The sequence below is a fragment of the Camelus dromedarius genome, chromosome 6 (genome assembly GCF_036321535.1).
Source record: "Camelus dromedarius isolate mCamDro1 chromosome 6, mCamDro1.pat, whole genome shotgun sequence".
NCBI classification, from domain to species: Eukaryota; Metazoa; Chordata; class Mammalia; order Artiodactyla; family Camelidae; genus Camelus; species Camelus dromedarius.
The window spans coordinates 8,735,015-8,753,509 of NC_087441.1; the positions used below are offsets into that span (position 1 = coordinate 8,735,015).

The 18,495-nt window shown below is 45.2% G+C and overlaps 1 protein-coding gene across 2 annotated transcripts in view; it reads right to left on the bottom strand.

The window, feature by feature from the left end:
• Nucleotides 1-18,495, bottom strand: part of ZDHHC14 (zinc finger DHHC-type palmitoyltransferase 14) — a 243,711-nt gene that overhangs the window by 16,157 nt on the left and 209,059 nt on the right. For both annotated transcript variants that reach the window (XM_031456608.2, XM_031456607.2), the window contains exons 4-7: nt 14,468-14,605; nt 12,296-12,344; nt 3,252-3,354; nt 2,066-2,175 (exon numbers count right to left, since the gene is read on the bottom strand). In XM_031456608.2, coding sequence (XP_031312468.2) covers nt 2,066-2,175; nt 3,252-3,354; nt 12,296-12,344; nt 14,468-14,605 — 400 coding nt within the window. The remainder of the gene's footprint in view (nt 1-2,065; nt 2,176-3,251; nt 3,355-12,295; nt 12,345-14,467; nt 14,606-18,495) is intronic.

The window sequence follows — 18,495 nt, forward strand, 5'->3', positions numbered from 1 at the left end:
CCTCACGAGCACATAGTTACATGGCTTAAGAGCATTTTAGAGACAACTCAGGCACACAATGCTGGACACATGGGTGGTCCTCAGCCCCTGACTGAAGTGAGGGATGCTGGTCACTTGACAGGTTCGTCTGGGATGCACAAAGACAGCCCTGGCCCTCTCAAGGGCACGGAGGTTGGGTGAGGCAGGTCAGAGAGAGGAGAGGGCAAAGCAGGGAGCAGCAAAGACAAGCACTGTCCCCTCCTCGCCTCTGCCGGGAACAGCTCTGGGGAGCGGAGCCTGAAGGCAAGCAGGAGGGCAGCGCCCCATCTTCCCTGCACAAAGCTCTGAGTGGTTCAGCTGTTCCAAGGGCAGGGCCGTCCCTGAGAAATGCCCCATCCAGAGGGACTTGGATTTGGGAAAGTATACAGCCCCAGCTCAGCCAACACAGCAAATTCAATCCAGTTGTGGAAAAAATCGTTTCGGCTATGACAAGATTTGATCTATAAACAATACAGAGCAGTGCCAAGTGCAAATCAAAGACTTGGGAACAAGAAGAGAGATTTGGACAGAATGTGACAATTTAAATTCCTTTCCTAGGTTCAGATGTCTATTTCAGAGACGGGGAAAGACACTTCTGCCTCCTTGACTCTGTGTCGTGGCCTGCTCCCACCATCCACAAAGCAACACACCCCAGTAGGAAACAAGCTAAATTTGAAAAACCAAGCATTTCCAGAGGTTTGTTCTGCTCTAAAGAGCCCCCGGAGGGGCTCCTGGGTGGGTCTGACCAGAGTCCTTCGCTGCCCCTCTGGCCAGGCCCTCCTCAGAGGCCTCAGAGGGACAGGCGGGGCCCCCAAATTCAGGATGAAAGCGGCACACTGGGCTCCCAACTTTCTAGACCCAAACTGGAAAACAATTTCCAATTATCCAATAGCACCAGTGACTATAACCCAGTACCAATTACCAAATGGCCTTGGAATATATGCTTGATTATTTTTTGGGGGGTGGTGGGCATCACTCTTCCTTCCCTAATGAAGTTTCATTGAGGCTGATGAGCAGATTCAGTTTGCATTCCATGAGCACAAACCAGTGATGTCTGGCCATGTAGCTCTCAGGAAGCAGTGGGACTGCTGTGGAGAAAGCCCAGTGGCTTTTGTGGTTTCTCTTCATTTACACAGTTAGAAGCCAAAAGGGAGGAAGGCTTGGAAACACATTCTAGAGACCTGGTATACTTACTACAAAATTTTGATGATTGTTTGGCTAATCCATTGGAAATATTCTACATGGGTGTAACTCACAAATAATCAAGAATTGACTGTATTTGGCATAATTCTGACTTGGAGGCAGCATTGTACCATCAACACACACACTGGTTCTGATGTCCAAAGCCTGGGTTTGAGTCCTGACTTGGCAGCATTTACTAGCTGTGTGATCTTGGGCACGTTATTTAACCTCTCTGTGCCTCAGTTTCCACATCCATACAATGGGATTAATAGTACCGATCTCATAGGTACAGAGTGAGGTTTTAAAAGTTAATCCACGTAAAGCATTTGCAGCACAGCCTAATGCTATTCAGTAAATTTCAGCCACTGCCACTGTTAACGTTACTGCTGCCTTACCACCACCATCTCAACTGCTCCCACCCACAAGGATCACTCCCTCTGAACTATTATAGCATTTATATTCTGTACAGCTCAGTTCTTAGCACTTCTTTCTACAGGTTTCCTAATTGCCTCCTACGTCATATCCTGGGTTCCTTAATAGAGCCCCCTGCTTATCACGGACATTCAACATCATCCAGTCATTCCTGGGTCACGTGCCTCAGTCTCCCTATTTTGATCCTGAGGAGATTTTCCCCAAACTTGATTCCAATTCAGTGGAATGTTAGCCCAAGCATCACACAACAAGCAGAGCACAAGCCGGATCTCTACTGTGTTAAGGCCGTGTCTCCACGGCAGGAAGCAGAGCGCTGGCCTGGCCAGCGGTTACGCAGTGGCGAGGTCCCTGCCGCCTGAGGCCGGTGCCAGCACAGCCAGGCTGTGTGCTTCCCCCAGATCCGTTAAAGAGGGTCGCACTGTCTGAATCTTACCTTGGAGAGATGGGCCCACACAGGGCAACACAGCAATTTGTAAAGATATTTCCGTAGCTGTAGGGGTTGTAATTTTCTTTACCTCTTTTATTTGACCAAGATCCTTTAATCTGAAAGAAGAAGACAGTCAGTGACACACTATCCCTCACACCAATGCCGCAGTTCAGGTGAGTCGGGCCGTGAGAAGCCCACAGAGAGTGCAATGGTCTTTCCTTGTTTCTTCAGCAGGAGAAACTGAGGTACTTTTCTCAAGGAAAACTGGCGTTTACCTCAAATTTGGAAACACCCCAAAACAAAAGGTCAGACTGGGGAGAAAGGAACATTCTGTGAGGGCAGTAATCTCTTATTTCTATTACATAGTATTTAAAGGCCAGCTCACAGAAGTCAGTGGAGAGTTTTTCATATCACATTTAGTTGTTAAATAGTAATGAAATGAATGGTGACAGAAAGGGGTAACGTGCCCCCTCATTGGCCATTTGTAGCCTAAATTCAGCCTTGTCCTATTGCCAAGATAACTTTGCAGAATATTTCTAATGTTCATAGTTACCAAATACTAGTAACTGTCTTAATAGTCTCTTAATTCATATACCTCATCGGCACTGATTTTCCAAGCCTTTAAGGCAACCTGACTAATTCTGAGACATTTAATTCCTGTACTGACAGAGACTTCTGCCAGAATTTAAATATTCAGGGCAAAGAGGACCAGGGTCATGAAGACACATTTCTAAAATTGGGTTTTCCAGTTTTATGCCTGTTCTCTGTCTGCAGTAAATACAGGCAGATAATCCTGGACAAAAAGTTAAACTCTGGGCAGGGACGATCTCCTTCCAAAATGAAATGGAGCTGCTCACTGTGAAAGGTAGACTCCAGCCTACATGGTCTCTCTCCAGCAGGGCAGGGGTGACTCCCAGAACTGTACTGTAAAGGAGTAGAACAGATCCCTTCCCCCGCCTTGGAACTGGTGTCACTTGGCCAATCTTAGTATCTACATGATGTGGTCAGACAGCAAGACAATTTAGGGATTTGCAATAATCAGGAGACTGATGTTGGAAAATGTTTCCACTGTGCGCTCTTTGCTCCCAGGGTCATGTCTGGATGGGGAATAAGGAAGACCTGGGCCCCCACCTCTTCTTTCTATTTTCCCCACAAAAGCATACACCAGCGCCCCACCCCACCAGGAACTTACGTCTTCGTTCGTAGTCTGGTTAGAGCTGATCAGATAGGTGTGGAAACCTGAGAGCCCCACGATGGACCAGACAGAGAAGAAGCACACCACAGCCTCCAGCACGGTGACCTGGAGTCAAGGAGGCGAACTGGCAGGGCAGTGACATGCGCAGGGCCCCCGGGAGCCAGAGGACTGGAATTTGGACAGGAAACACCCACAGGCCCTCACTCGGTCCCCTTGTGTCCTCCCAGCCAGGGGAGACCCTCCGGGGCAGCCCAAGGCCACGTTCTCCTTCCCGTCACAGCACTTGCTCTCAGTAAGGGATTGGGGAGGGGTCCTCTGAACTTCTCGCAGCTGACAGCGCCTCTGACTGTCCTCCCCGCCTGACCTTCGCCCTTTCCCTGTGACTCACCATGTAGCCAACGGTGGTGGCATCAAAACCAGGGAGCACGCTGGCTGGTGCTGGCAGCGGCCCAGGCCGTCGCCAAAAGGACACATTATTGAAGATCACTTCAGTCATAGACTCTAATTTTGGCTTCTGAAAGCTGAGGACTAGCACTAACAGGTTTCTCCCCAACCTGAACTGAGGCTATGACAGTCACCAGCAGGGCGGCCGCAGGTGGCTGTGCCCCGGGCAGGGCTGATCCCCTGCGCTGCCTCTCTCCGGATGGCCCTCCAACCCGTGGACTGCCCGCCTCCACCGTGGATGGACTTCTGACCTGGCGGGGCATTTCTCAGTGTGGTATCAGGTACTGTTCCTTGGGGGACCTTTTCCCAGACCCTCAGCCAACCCCGACACATAAGGCTATCCTCAGCTGTTCAACAGGCAACTGGGAACTGGATGCACCCCAGACATGGAGTGATGGGGAGTCTTGAGTTCCATAAGATGTGCTATAACTGAAGGAGAAAAAGCCTGGCTCTCTTCAACAGACGAGATAAATCAACCAAGTGTGGCCATTTGAAAAGACCAGAGAATTTCTCTGTCCCACATATGTTTGTAAAATTCTATTTTCAAGATACGATGTTTCTCAGGACAGAAAAAAATCATCTTAGGTCTGGGAGTTTAAATATACATCATGCATCCCCCATTGATAAATTTCAGACCAGAGAAGGTAAATACTCATTGCAAGGAGGGAAGCCATGGATCATGCTGTAATGCCTCACTATTGACAATTTTTTCAGGATTGGATATAAGTCATCTTCAGACCAGCGAAATGAATACATTATCAAGTGAAGGGCCATCATCTGCCACGTCATGATTAACAAATGCCACTGTCCGGGCACGGGAGGCTGCCCAGAAAACAGGACGAATGACTCGGCTCCTCCTGTGACGGCCTTTCAACATCAGGATTAACTACTGGGTCTGATCTTGGAAAAGCAGAAAAACATTTTACTTTCCTAAGGCTTAAATTTCTAGAAACTGCAAGGTCTCAGAAAAGCCCCAGCCTGAAATTAAAAGGACATCTCAAAGGAAGGATGCCCCGGGGTCAGCTGGCCAAGGTGAAACCAGCCCAGAGCAGCTGGGCCCCTTAGAGTTCTCTGACACACCGAGCTCCTGGGGGCCCCCCACCGCCCAGTCCTCATGGAGGAAGGGGGTGAGCAGGATGGAGGAGGCGCTGCACCTCCCAGGAAGAGGAAAACTAAGATGGAGTCTGGAAAAGTGGATAAGTACGGAGGAGTGAGGAAGACCAGTGGGAGAAAAGAGTGATGCAGAGAGCCCTCCCCAGGGCTGTCACCAGCCCAGGCAACCCCTTCATTTCTCCCAGGGTCTCCCAGGTGGGTGAAAGGTGAACATGAGGACACAGGGATGGTGGCCCAGGTAGCAAAGATGGCCTTGTTCTTAACTGCCTTCCAAAGGGTCAGGGCTCCCCACTCCTGCCCCCTCCTCCCGCCCTCATCCTCCCACCCAAGAGGGTGCAGACTGGGAGGCAGCCACGTGGGCGTCATGCCCCACACTGGCTCAGAAGCAGAGGCGACATGGAGCCCGGGAAAAGCGGTGAGGAAGCAGTGGGAAGACTGAGTCGGGAGAACCAGGTTGCATAAAGGGAGGTGACACTGGCAGTGACTCTGCACAGGCTGGAAAAGACAAGAGGTGGCGGGATCAAAGAGGAGGTGACAGAGGAAATGGAAACTAGGGTAGAAAAGGGAGAACGAAGAATGAACCAGAAGATGTCTTTACTGAATGATTCACAGAAGGCCGAACTTCGGTCTCAGACGTGCTTAGGTGTCACCAGCAGTTTACAACCCAGGTAGAATGATGGTCCTGTCAGACATACATGACATCCACACGTGTGAACCAGACAGAAGCTGGCGTGTGACAGCGGAGGATTGCAGCACTGAAAGTGGCAACTGCTCCTTCTCCGGCTGCTGTTTCTTGCACTGTTAGCAGTGGGTGTGGGGCATTAAAGGTTTATGGCACCCCCACCCCCCACCAAAATGCAGTTTTCTATATTAATATTGCATGTGCTTTGGAAGCATTTTATAAATAGCAGAATGAAGTTTCACAGTTAGCTCACAGCTGTGTCGAAATGACACGAATTCATGGCAGGATGCAAGATGTTGCCACTATGCCTCTCCCCCTCACAGCTGACACTTGGCCCACCGGACGGACGCTGAGGGAATCACCATCATCACTTGTAACAATGGCCGGCATCACTGGTGATGTGTCTGTTCCAAAGGCTTCACGTGGATTAACTCACTTAATCCTGAGGGCAACCCAGTGAGAAATGTGATTCCCTTAACCAACTGGGAAACTGAGGCACAAAGCAGTTAAGTAATTTCTCTAAGAAACAGTAGAGCAAGGATTTGAAACTTGGTAAGTGTGGTGCTGCCAGTATGGCAGAAAAGCTGTTTCTTTTCCTAATTCTTGCTGAGGGACACATGGCTCTAGGCTGATCCCAACCTCTGCTGGAGCAGATCAGGACCCGCCTTGTCAGGGATTCCTGAACCCGTGGCATCTTAAGGCATCCATTCCCGTCAGATTCACTCTCAGATGAAGGCACGGATATCTGAACAACACATCTCCCTGAACTGATAGCTCGATGTTGAAAATATCTATGCCATAATAAGATTAAGAAACATACATTTCTCTTTAATGTATCAAAACCCATTTACTGATTTCTTTTAAAAAAGAGAGACATGAGAGGAAACAGGCCAACTCCAGTAGGAGCCAATTTAATAAGCAGCTGGACATTTATTGCATAAGAGATGGGTTCCAAATTACAGCAGTTACCACTGCCAGCCTCCATCTGTCACTCTCCAGCCCCCAATAAGACAGTGAGCCCACTTTGTGGCCAGGAATATGGCTTTAAATTCCCCGCAGTCCCTAGTTCAAAATGCTGCACACCAAGGTACTCACTAGATGAATGAAGAACTGAAAGACTGGAAAATGCTGATGGGCAGACCCCTCCCTCGGGTTTCTGCGCAAGTCCGAAGTGCTGCTCTGTGCTTCTCTGTGCACCTGGCTCTGCACTCAGGACAGGAGAGGGTGGGGCAGGGTAAGCTCCCCGCCCTAGGGGACAGGGGTCTGTGTGCCCGTGGGAAGGTAAGTAAGGGGACACGGCCTTGCAGAGACATGGAAACTGTGTTGGGCAGAATGGTGAAGTCACCTCAGGATTTGGAGAATCATAAAACAGTTTTTTCTTATAACTTCAGGAGGCTTAAAAACTCCCCTGATGCCTCTCCATGGATACACAAGGACCCCAAGTTAAGATGTCCTGATTTATTCCATTCCCTTCATTTTACAAATAGGTTTAAATCTTTACTCTGCTGTTTCTTAAGCAAATTACTTAACTACTTTCTGCCTCAGTTTCCCGACTGGTTAAGTGGGGATCACACTTCTCACTGGTTGCTCTGAGGATTAAGTGAGTTAATTAATCCATTTTACCTACAAATAGGTAAAATGAAGGGCTATGGCCCAGAGCAGTCAAGCCACTTACAAAAACTTACACAGCAGTTCATGGCAGAACAGAACCATTGCTCTGAGGATTAAGTGAGTTAATTAATCCATTTTATCTACAAATAGGTAAAACGAAGGGCTATGGCCCAGACAGTCAAGCCACTTACAAAAACTTACACAGCAATTCCTGGCAGAACAGAACCAGAACATGGTCTCTAGGCTTCTAGGAGAGACAGAACCCTTCCCAAGGCCCCCAGCTATGCAGTGTCACACGACAGGCCCTAACTTTGGAGCCCTAGGGCTACAACAGCAGGGCTAAAACTGCCTATGACACTGAACCTCGTTTATCAGTCCCACGGCCTCAGAGCCACCCCTGGGTGAAGAACTTGTCTCTGTTAATATGTCATCGCCCATCTCTCCACATTCCAGCAATCAGGCTGGCGACGGGATTTTTTGCCGTGTGCCAAATCCAGACAACAGTTTATTTTAAAAAGTCTGTATTTCACATGGGTTTCCTCATTGACCAAAATCCCCAAATTCCAGAATGGCCAGGGAATGCTGAAGTCCAAGGCTCTGCCCTGGGCCCTTTCCTCTCTGGGCACTGGGCATCTGCACCCTGGGGGGCTGCACTGGGCTTGGGGGGCCCTCTCTGTGGGCACCAGTCACACACCCCTGGGTCCTCATGCATCTTATTCTGCTTCCGGTCTCTGTCTTGGGTTATGAGGTTTAAAATATAAGAAACAGATGTTGGTAATCATTTCCTTTTTTTTTTTCTTTTTCCTAAAAGTTACAGTGAAATAGGCAACACTTACTTACAGGAAGAGCTTTGATGGAAAAGCAGATATCAGCGACACACCCCTGTTTATCTAGACTGAGTGTCTACAGCAGCACTGAATGCTTTTAGATATTAGGTTCAGGAATTTTCCTCGTCAATTAGGTGCCCCTATAAGCCTTAGACAGAGATAATAAACTGCAGCTTGTGCCCCTGTCCCCTGAGTGCCCACCCCTGTGTCTGGAGTGGGGGCTCCTGACTTCCTGACGATTTACACAACAGACACTTTGAAAATCGAAGTCACTGAGACCCTTCAGAATGGGTCATGGGACCATTATCTTTCAGCCTCTCAACTCCTTTTTTCCTACATGCTTATATGCCAGGCAATGGAGGTATATGATTGTCCCAAATTAATCCATGAAGTCTCTATAACTCCGATCAAAATTCCCACTGGAAGTTTTAAAGTGGTATTCAACAAACCAAGTCTAAAATTCATCAGGAAGAGAAAATGGACAAGAACAGGTAAGAAATTTTGCAAAACAGCATCACAGGGGCGGGAGCCAGAGAAGACTTTTCTAGTAAAGCAGACAGACAAGGTGAGAACAGTCTAAACAGGCTCATGGGCACACGGGGTGAAGGGGGCTTTTCCAACTAGAGGTGCAAGAACAGACCACTGGTTCTCAAAGTGTGGCTCGCAGACCCTTAGGGTCCCCAAGATCCTTTTAGGGGATCCTCCAGGTCAAAACTATTTTCCCATCAACATCAAAACATTATCCCCTAGCTTCACTCTCATTCATGCGGTGGCTGCTTCTGGAGGCTGTGTGATGCAAAACGATGCCCTTACTCACAGAATGAGTGTGTGTGCATTCCTGTGTTTTAAAATATTCTCAGTTTTTTCATTTTGAAAAGATATAGGCACCCCAATGTTCATAGCAGCACTATTTACAAGAGCCAAGGCACGGAAACACCCGAATGTCCAGCAACAGATGACTGGATAAAGAAGTTGTGGTGTATTTATATACAATGGAATACTACTCAGCCATTGAAAAGAATAAAATAATGCCATTTGCAGCAACATGGATGGACCTAGAGATTATCATACTAAGTGAAATAAATCAGACAAAGAAAAATATCATATGATACCACATATGTGGAATCTTTAAAAAAAAAAGACACAAATGAACTCATTTACAAAACTGAAACTGGCTCACAGATGTAGAAAATAAATTTATGGTTATTAGGGGGGAATAGGAGGAAGGATAAATTAAGAATTTGGGATTAGCAGACACTATCTACAAAATAGATTAACAACAAGGTCCTACTGTATAGCACAGAGAACCATATTAAATAGCTTATAATAACCTATAATGAAAAAGACTATGAAAAAGTATATATGTATAACTGAATCACCATGCTGTATACCAGAAACTAACACAACATTGTAAATCAACTGTACTTCAATAAAAAATTTTCTCAGTTTTCATTTCAAACACAATACATAGAAATAGATATAATCTACATGAACAGAAGCTCTCTGGGGTCTTTAATGATTTTTAAGAGTGTAAAAGAGTCCTGAGACCAAGAAGTTTGAAAGCTGCCAGAATAGAATAGTAAGTGATATTGGGACATTTCACTAAACATTCGGGAAAAAATGAAGATAGAACTTTAGCTCATAGCACATACACAAAATTATATTACAGAGAAATTACTGTCCAAACTTAAGAAACAAAATATAAAAGTATTAGAAGAAAATTAAGGAAATATTGGTATCATTTTGGGGTGAGGATATAAGGCACAAAACCTAGAAGCCATGGAGTATGAGATTCATAGGCTGAATTTGTTAATAAATCATACTTTTTTTGTATGAAAAAGTAAAGTTAAAAGGTAAGTGACAGATTGGGAGAAAAGTACTGGAAAAATAATTTATAAGATTATTACTGAGACTATATAAAGAACATGTTACTAGGAAAAGAACAAACTGCCCAATTAAAAAATGGACAAAGAGTTAGAACTAGAACATTGAGAAGGGGAAAAAATGGTTAACAATCATGAACATATGAGCAAGTTGATTATTATCCAGAAAATGAAACTGAAACCTCTACCTGAGAATGATATTTCAAGGGAAAATAAGCTAAAATTTGCTCCAAACCAAGTAAGAGCATCGCTCTCCTTCCTCCCCTTTCCACACGAACCACTCCTCTAGCAAAGTCAGCACGTCACTCAAATACACCGTCACTCGTGACAGCAGCAGCATCTGTCTACTCCCCTTTCTGGGGAACACAATGCTTGTGATTATACAGACCGCGAGCACAGCCAGACCAGGAGAATGAGCAGGCGTGTGTGCTCTCAAAGAACGTTCTGGCGGAGCCTGCCCAGTGCAAATGTTGCCTCCAAAAGAATCCTCTTTGAAACCACTCCTGCCATGCACATAAGGAATGCTTCGGCATCAAGCCTTCTCACTTACGTTCCATGTAATTGATTTTGTCAGCACAGCATTGTCAAGTACTGAACAGTTGACTGTAACAGGTCAAAACATTGAGACACAAAAGAGTTTAAAGAAATGGCCCCTAACCTTATAGGTAACTGTGGTAGAGCAGGGATTAAAAGCCTTTTATCCCAGGTTAGGTGGTCCTTCCTTGTGATTGTGACAGGAAAAGACCATGAGTTGGGAGGTCTGGGGCAGAAACCAGGAAGACCCATTGGCAACAAACCCAACCACACCCACCTGGCTCCTCTCTGCTCCAGGGGGAGTGTGGGGCCGGAAGGTGGAGGGAGGAGTCCAGGTCCTCGATGGCTCCGTTGTCTGAAAGGCCCCGCGGGCATCCCACACAAGCACAGGTCTCAGGAAAGGCACAGGGGCTGGGGACAGAGGAGGGGAAGTGACTGAGGCTGCCACACTCTTGAGGCTTCAGAAAGCATTCCAGTTGGCAGCCCAGACCTCAATTTCAGTTCTGCGTTGCATTTATAAAGCTTCACAAGATCAGCATGTTTTCATGATGTAACTGATTTCCTGAAAGACCTAGATAAGCCTCTTCTTCGGGGAAGAAAAGACAGGCATGGCGGTAAGATATGACAAAGGAACATGCCTTGAAAATCGAAGAATCGATGGTGGAGGGTGGTCACCCCTGGCAAGGTGGGAAGAAAAAACAAGGATGGCATTTCCGATGGGACCTGTTCTTAGCAGCCACCGATGTCAAGAATTTCATCCCCAGGACAACCTTTCCTTCTGGCCAACTTCTAGCTAAATCTAGCTTCTCAGATCATTAACAGAAGACAAGAAATACCTGTCAAATGTATTGTCCAAGACCCTGTGTATATCCTCATATGGCCTTGTCCCCTTTTCAGGAGATTAGCGCAACCAACATTCTGTGCTGCCCATAAACACAGAGGCCCAAAAAGGAGACACTTTATATTATGAAAAAAAAAATGTGACCACATTTGCTTTTAGATCTACCTAAATTACACACACACACACACACACACACACACAAACCAGCTTCCAGGGACACAGACTGGTTTACTTTAACAGCTAAATGATGTACACGATATGTATGTCTTAGCAAAGTTCTTCACTCTTCAAGAACTCTCTACCACAAGACGAAGCTTACTCCTGGGAGTAACAAGGAGTTCAAGTTCAGTCCGGTCGGTCACGTGAAGAAGAAAGACAGCTGGATCCTGGACACAGCCGAGTCAGTGGGTCCAGCTGTCCGACTTTACACCACCTAGCGTCAAGCCCAGGGGACCGGGAGGGAGAGGGAGCCCATTCAAGCTCTTAATGGGTGAGCATTTTAAGAAGTTCACAGTACTGCGCTACATGCCCACATGTACTGTTTGGGAGGGTGGGATTGAGACTTGAGATTTACCATCTTTAGTCCATTCAGGGCTATGAAAAGGTGTTCTGTTCCTAAATTAAGTATGGGGTAATCCTTACTGCCCAGAGGAACTCCAAGCTGCGTCCCCAGACAGAACCCACAGAGGGTCAGAGGCTCCCCATGTGGTGACCACACCAAGAAGGGACCCACACGGGGGCATCCGCAAACATTCTGTAGGGACCACCCGCTGATGAAAATGAAGTCAGCTGGAACTCGCAGCCTGACTCCTCCCCACACCAACCTGATTTAATGCAAATCAGTGTGGGTTCCTGGGGGTGGGCAAGAACTCACACTTAGTTTTCTAGCTAAAGAGCACGTCAACCCAAACAAGACTAAATGAGTCACTTCAGAGCCATTACTCACGCAAGTGAAGGTTAAGGAGTTCTTTGGATGCTTTGCAGAAGGAAAAGGAACATGATTTATGAGAAGGAAAGAACGCACAAGACGAAGAGGTAGCTGAGCAGAAGGCCAGTCCAATCCTTAACACGTCAGCATTGTTAAAAACCACCACCAGAAAGGATATCTTGCAGGGCTGTCTTTAAGAGCGTTTAGGAATCCTGCTTGCTGTGAACCTGTGGGAGCGAAACCAAAATTTAGTATTCAAACATTCACCTCCAGAAAACAACCTTCATGCTAAAAGCTCTCTCATCTACATAAAAATAATAGGTGTCCACAGATCAATTAAATAATTACATTTTGTAGCGCTACAGCACCCAGTATACGGATCAGAGACTGAAAATTCACTGGTTATTCAGCAAGAAAATGGCAGATTCGTAAGTAGACCTAACATCTGCAGGGTGTTTTTTTCAAAAAAAGCAGATGGATGTCTGCATACTTTCCCATTAATTATAGTTCTGATTACTCCTTTGTTTTCCTCATTTTAATAGGAAAACAGAATACTGTATGCAATTTTTTTTCCTCTTCTTTTATGAAAGACTGTTTTCCCAAAGTTTGTTAACTTTTGACCCTGGGCGTCCTGTAAACTAGTCTACGTATAAAAGACGTCTTTCTCTGCACCCAGAGTAAACAAACTCATAAAGGTGAAGTTTATTACTGACTCCTTTTGGTTTGAGACATTTTAATGTGAACTGTCTACGCAAGAAAACATTTCTTTAGGGGCTTGAGTAAAGATGCATCTGACAAGGAGCGATTTTTTATTCAGAGTTTATGGGCAAAGCCATAATTACAACGTTATTATATATGTATATACATAAATACAAAAACATTTTGAAGTTGCTAAAGATAATGTAAGAGATAATGTTTAAAGACTGTTTTTTAGTGTCATAAATGTGCTGGACTACCGGCACTTCTTTCTTCTCTAGTTGTGTAAACAATTGCTTCTACTGTCTACTAACACACAGCCAGGACCCGAGCTACACTTTCACCATTTTGCGTCCCTGAAAATGGACCAGGTGCCTCTGCAAAGCCAGGGGGGCATCCTTCCCAGGGGTGTGGAAGAAGTCTCTAACCAGTGTTCCTCTTCTTGCCACCCCACCAAGTTATGGCTCTCAGGCATAGACTACAAATTTGTGTCACATTCATATTTCAGTCTGAAAGAATGGGAACTAGGATTTAAAATGCTTATGAAAATTTGGGATAGTCCATTCACATCCAAAATTGACAAATATTTAAAAAGAATGAACGTGAAACTTTCCACACCACCTGCTTCCCCAGCCCCCGGACCGTACACCCTACAGAGAGAGCAGGGGAGGAGAATCTGTGTGTCTAACATCAGCCTTAGCACACGGTGGATTTCGCACTGCTGCAGGGGAAGGAAGTGAGGCCTGTGTCCAGATGCTTCTGCAAACATCCCGGAAAGAGGCTCTGTACTTGCTAATGGGTGGTGGTACTTCAGGAATGTGGACAAAGGCAATGCTGGTCTTTAATGTTGCTAATGGCACCAGAACAGAAATTTAAAGTCTCACATTCATAGGTCAAAGCCAAGTAGCGTCTTCTCATCCCTCCTTATTGTTGGAAAGTGAATGGCCCAGAGACAGAAGAAATTCAAAGTTATGCCCTTCAGAAAGGGAGTGAAAAATGCCATTTGCTTAGACAAATAAAGTCATTGATATCCAAATTTCATTTTTAATGAAGTTGCTTCCTTCGTATGCCAGGGGCAATTTGCCAGTGTTCTAGCAGATAATTAAACATCTTATCAAATGTATATCTGTAACATTCGTAGGTTTGTGTGTAAGAAAGCTCAGGCCTTATCCCCAGACTTTCTTTTCTTTAAGGAGGGTGACTATCCCTGCTTAAGTAGATATCATGTTAAGGAAAAAAAAAAAGCTCTGTTGTTTAATGGTTATCATTACAGCATATTATCCTTTGTGCAAATGTGGGGTGATTCTTTCCAGGGATCCCTTAACAGAGAGAAAGTGAAGTCACAAGTTTGAGCTGAGGAACAGTGTATTAAGGAGAAAGTCCCGTAAGTAGAAGGGCCTGGTCCAGGGGTGCCCCTGGCAACTGCTGTGGGAAGGATGGGGATGAGGGTGAGAGGGAGGGGGAGGGGTGCCAAGGGATGGAGGGAGGGGAGAAATGAAAAGGAGGCAGGCAGGAAGGGAGGAGGGGGCAGGGAGAAGGGGAAAGAGAAGAAAGAGAGAGCCCGGAATGACCAAAATATTAAATCAAAATTAAATCAGAAACCCAAATCAGGCAAATGGTTACATATGTAATCTGATTTCGCCAGCATACTTACGAAGAATGACGTGGGTGATAACGAATGCAAATATAAAGACTGTCAGAAAAGACAGAGATAAAATAAACATATAAAAAAATCTGTAGTTTCTTTTCCCCACACAGTTGCCTACCCAGGGACAGTGGTGATCAAACCGTTCTGAAATGAGAAGCAGAAAAAAAAAGAAAGGAAATCAATTAATAAAATGTCTTTTCACTTGAGGGAGCCCCCCCCAATACTGCAATAATATAACAAAATGATATCATTCGATGGACGTATTTTCCAGTTCACCACTCAGAGAAATGCGTTAACATTAAGACATCTCAAGAACATAATTATTCTTTCAACAGAGCTTGGCTGTTTTGAAAAAAATGAAGAGTGTGCTTTCTATTCTCATTACAGTAGAAAATAAAGATTTCCCTCTTTTGCACAAGGAAGCTTTTTGGTTCACAGAATAATCTTCCCTAAAGACGGTACCAACACTTCTTTTTTTTCTTGAAAATGGAAATCTTCCCAAAAGTACCAAGACAGGTGTCTGGCTAGACTAGGCAGGTGTCTGGCTAGACTAGGCAAGTCCTGGTTTGGCCTCCGCTGGCCACTGTTACCCGTCCTCTCCTCCTGGGCTGGGCTGGGAAGGTCTGGGGCACTCATATCTCACCGCACATCAGAATCTCTTCTGCCCACAGTGAGAAGCCAGCCTTCAGGGTCCAGATTCTCCTTGGACTTCACAATCCAGTCACATTGGACTAGCCTGAACTAGCCCCACCCCCTCATATGTCCCAGCCCATCCCTTGCTGTCTGCTTTTTTTTTTTATTGAGTTATAGTCAGTTTATAATGTTGTGTCAATTTCCAGTGTAGAGCACAATTTTTCAGTTATATGTCCAACATACATATGTTCATTGTCACATTCTTTTTCGCTGTGAGCTACCACAAGATCTTGTATATATTTCCCTGTGCTATACCGTATAATCTTGTGTATCTATTCCACATATGCCTGTCAGTATCTATAAATTTTTAACTCCCAGTCTGTCCCTTCCTACCCCTCTCCCCCTTGGCAACCACAAGTTTGTATTCTATGTCTATGAGTCTGTTTATGTTCTGTATTTATGTTCTGTTTTTTTTTTAGATTCCACATATGTGCGATCTCATATGGCAGTTTTCATTCTCTTTCTGGCTTACTTCACTTAGAACGACATTCTCCAGGAACATCCATGTTGCTGCAAATGGCATTATGTTGTTGGTTTTTATGGCTGAATAGTATTCCATTGTATAAATGTACCACAGCTTCTTTATCCAGTCATCTGTTGATGGACATTTAGTGTGTTTCCATGTCTTGGGTATTGTAAACAGTGCTGCTATGAACATTGGGGTGCAGGTTTCTTTTTGAAGTAGGCTTCCTTCTGGATATATGCCCAGGAGTGGGATTCCTGGGTCATACGATAAGTCTATTCCTAGTCTTCTGAGGAATCTCTATACTGTTTTCCACAGTGGCTGCACCAAACTGCATTCCCACCAGCAGTGTAGAAGGGTTCCCTTTTCTCCACAGCCTCTCCAGCATTTGTCATTTGTGGACTTTTGAATGATGGCCATTCTGACTGGTGTGAGGTGATACCTCATTGTAGTTTTGATTTGCATTTCTCTGATAATTAGTGATATTGAGCATTTTTGCATGTGCTTATTGATTATTTGTATGTCTTCCTTAGAGAATTGCTTGTTTATGTCTTCTGCCCATTTTTGGATTGGGTTGTTTGTTTTTTTCTTATTAAGTCATATGAGCTGCTTATATATTCTGGAGATCAAGCCTTTGTCAGTTTCATCTTTTGCAAAAATTTTCTCCCATTCTGTAGGTTGTTGTTTTGTTTTGTTTATGGTTTCCTTTGCTGTGCAGAAGCTTGTAAGTTTAGGTCCCATTTGTTTATTCTTGCTTTTATTTCTATTGCTTGGGTAGACTGTCCTAGGAGAATATTTCTGAAATACATGTGAGACAATGTTTTGCCTATGTTTTCTTCTAGGAGGTTTATTGTATCTTGTCTTATGTTTAAGTCTTTGATCCATTTTCCAACAATTCTGATGGTAAGTGCTGGGCCAGGCTGAGGCTCAGCCTTTCACGGGTGTGTGGCATTGAGCAACCATCTCTCACGGTAAGTGGCCAAAGACAGAGGTCACTAGGGGCCTGGGACAGGATAGAGGGACAACCTCTTGTTCTCCCGACCCAGTTACAGCGTTTTCTAGCAAGTGTCTCTGCTATTTCAATAGTCATAGGAGAATTGGTATCATTTTTTAAAAGTGATCTATGATCTCCAAATAATGTAATAATCTGATCTCTTAGTCCACAATTCTCAGCTTCCTTACCTGTTAAACAAGAATACCGTGTAGAGTCTCATGGGGTTAAATACTGTCTGGGAAAGCATTAAAAAAAAATAGTATGCAATGCTTTCTAATTTGTCAGGAGATGTGTTTGGCACTGCAACATTCCTATGAGCAAAATGATGCTGCTGCCCTATTTTACAGATGAGCAAACTGAGGCTCAGAAGGGATACTGCCTGCCCAGGGCCGTACAGCTCAGAAGCAGTGAACTAGAACCGAGGCCAGGTCTTTCTCGAGGCAGATCCTGCCCTCCCCATGCACACGCAGCCTCGAGCACTTCATAAATTTCAGGGTGCTGGCTTTGGGCATTTTTATATTGTTATTTCAAACCCAAGCCTTCTCACCTTGGGAATTTTACACAAAGCCTGTAAGGAATTTGTGATTTGTTCTCCCCCTTGTAAGTAATGGCAAAGTGCTTCTCTACTTTTCAGCTGGTCTTCTATTCAGAAGGCCTGTGCAGAGGGCTGCTCTGACACACCCACACAACAGACCGCCGGCCGCAGGACGTGGAGGGAGGAAAATGCTAGGCACTGACTAAGCTGTTCACTTGGGCTCTTATCCAAGTTTAGCTTCTACCCAGTTTTCACATCTTGTCTGTCTGTATGTGCTCTGAAAACATACAGAGAGGGCTGTGTGAGGTGTGATGATATAAATAAAACATCATAAAGTTACGCAAGGCAGTGTTTCATTTGTTTCTGGTCACCCATCATAAATCACCCATCCCATGTTTTATATCTAGTGCAAGCTCATCTCTTGTAAAGGGCACGAGAACGCCTGGAGACAGTGGTGGCAGAGGAACCGTAAGAGTCACCATTGTCTGCAAGTGACACCAACAGGCAGCAGCCAGTCTGAGCAGAGAGGGCACCCAAAAAGAAATTTCAACGCTCACTAGCCTGGTGACAACCAGATGGGCTCTAAGATGCTGACATTCAAAGGAAACCAATTCCTATTGGTGTGTCCATGTGAGTTACACGTTAAAACATTGCCAACCCCACATAGCTGGAAAAGTTAATCCCTGCGAAAAAAAAAAAAAAACCTCATTTCCCCCAGTCACTGATTCACACTGGCTGTGCAGTGGAGAGGTCTATATGAAGACATGCAAAAAGAGAAAAGAAATTAGAAGCAGCCACATTTTCCTAAGATTCCAAGGCTGTCATTTTGGGATACTCTTGTCTTCTCAATACGGATGAGGATGAGAAGTGGAGGCTGGGGGCACGGAAGCACAGGTTAGGTTGGCACCTCTGGTTCCAGCTGTGAAATCTGATCTCCAAACGCCAGATACATAGTGGACTGAGCCTCCTCAGTGAAGTGAAAGTCGCCTACCAGACTTGGGAGGCAGAATTAACCCTGTGGACCTCCCCCCCACCAGCCAATGCCAAGTACCAAGGTCTTTTTGGCTCACGGTAATCATTTCTATGGGGGCAGGTGGCAGTTTACTATCAGCTAATCTGGGACACTGTGCTTTCCTGAGGGAGGCAGAGCTACTGTGGGATGAAAGCAACAGATAATGTACAGGAGATTCTTGGGCATGGGGTCTGGGAGGCTCCCTGGGAAGCCAGTGATGCCTCAGGAATGGGTGTGAATGCCTGGCTCTCTGGCAGCCCTGAGCTGAAAGCAGTTTCTGGTTGGAAAATTGATTTATTTAAATTTTTTCTTGGCTGATGAAAATCCCACTAACAAT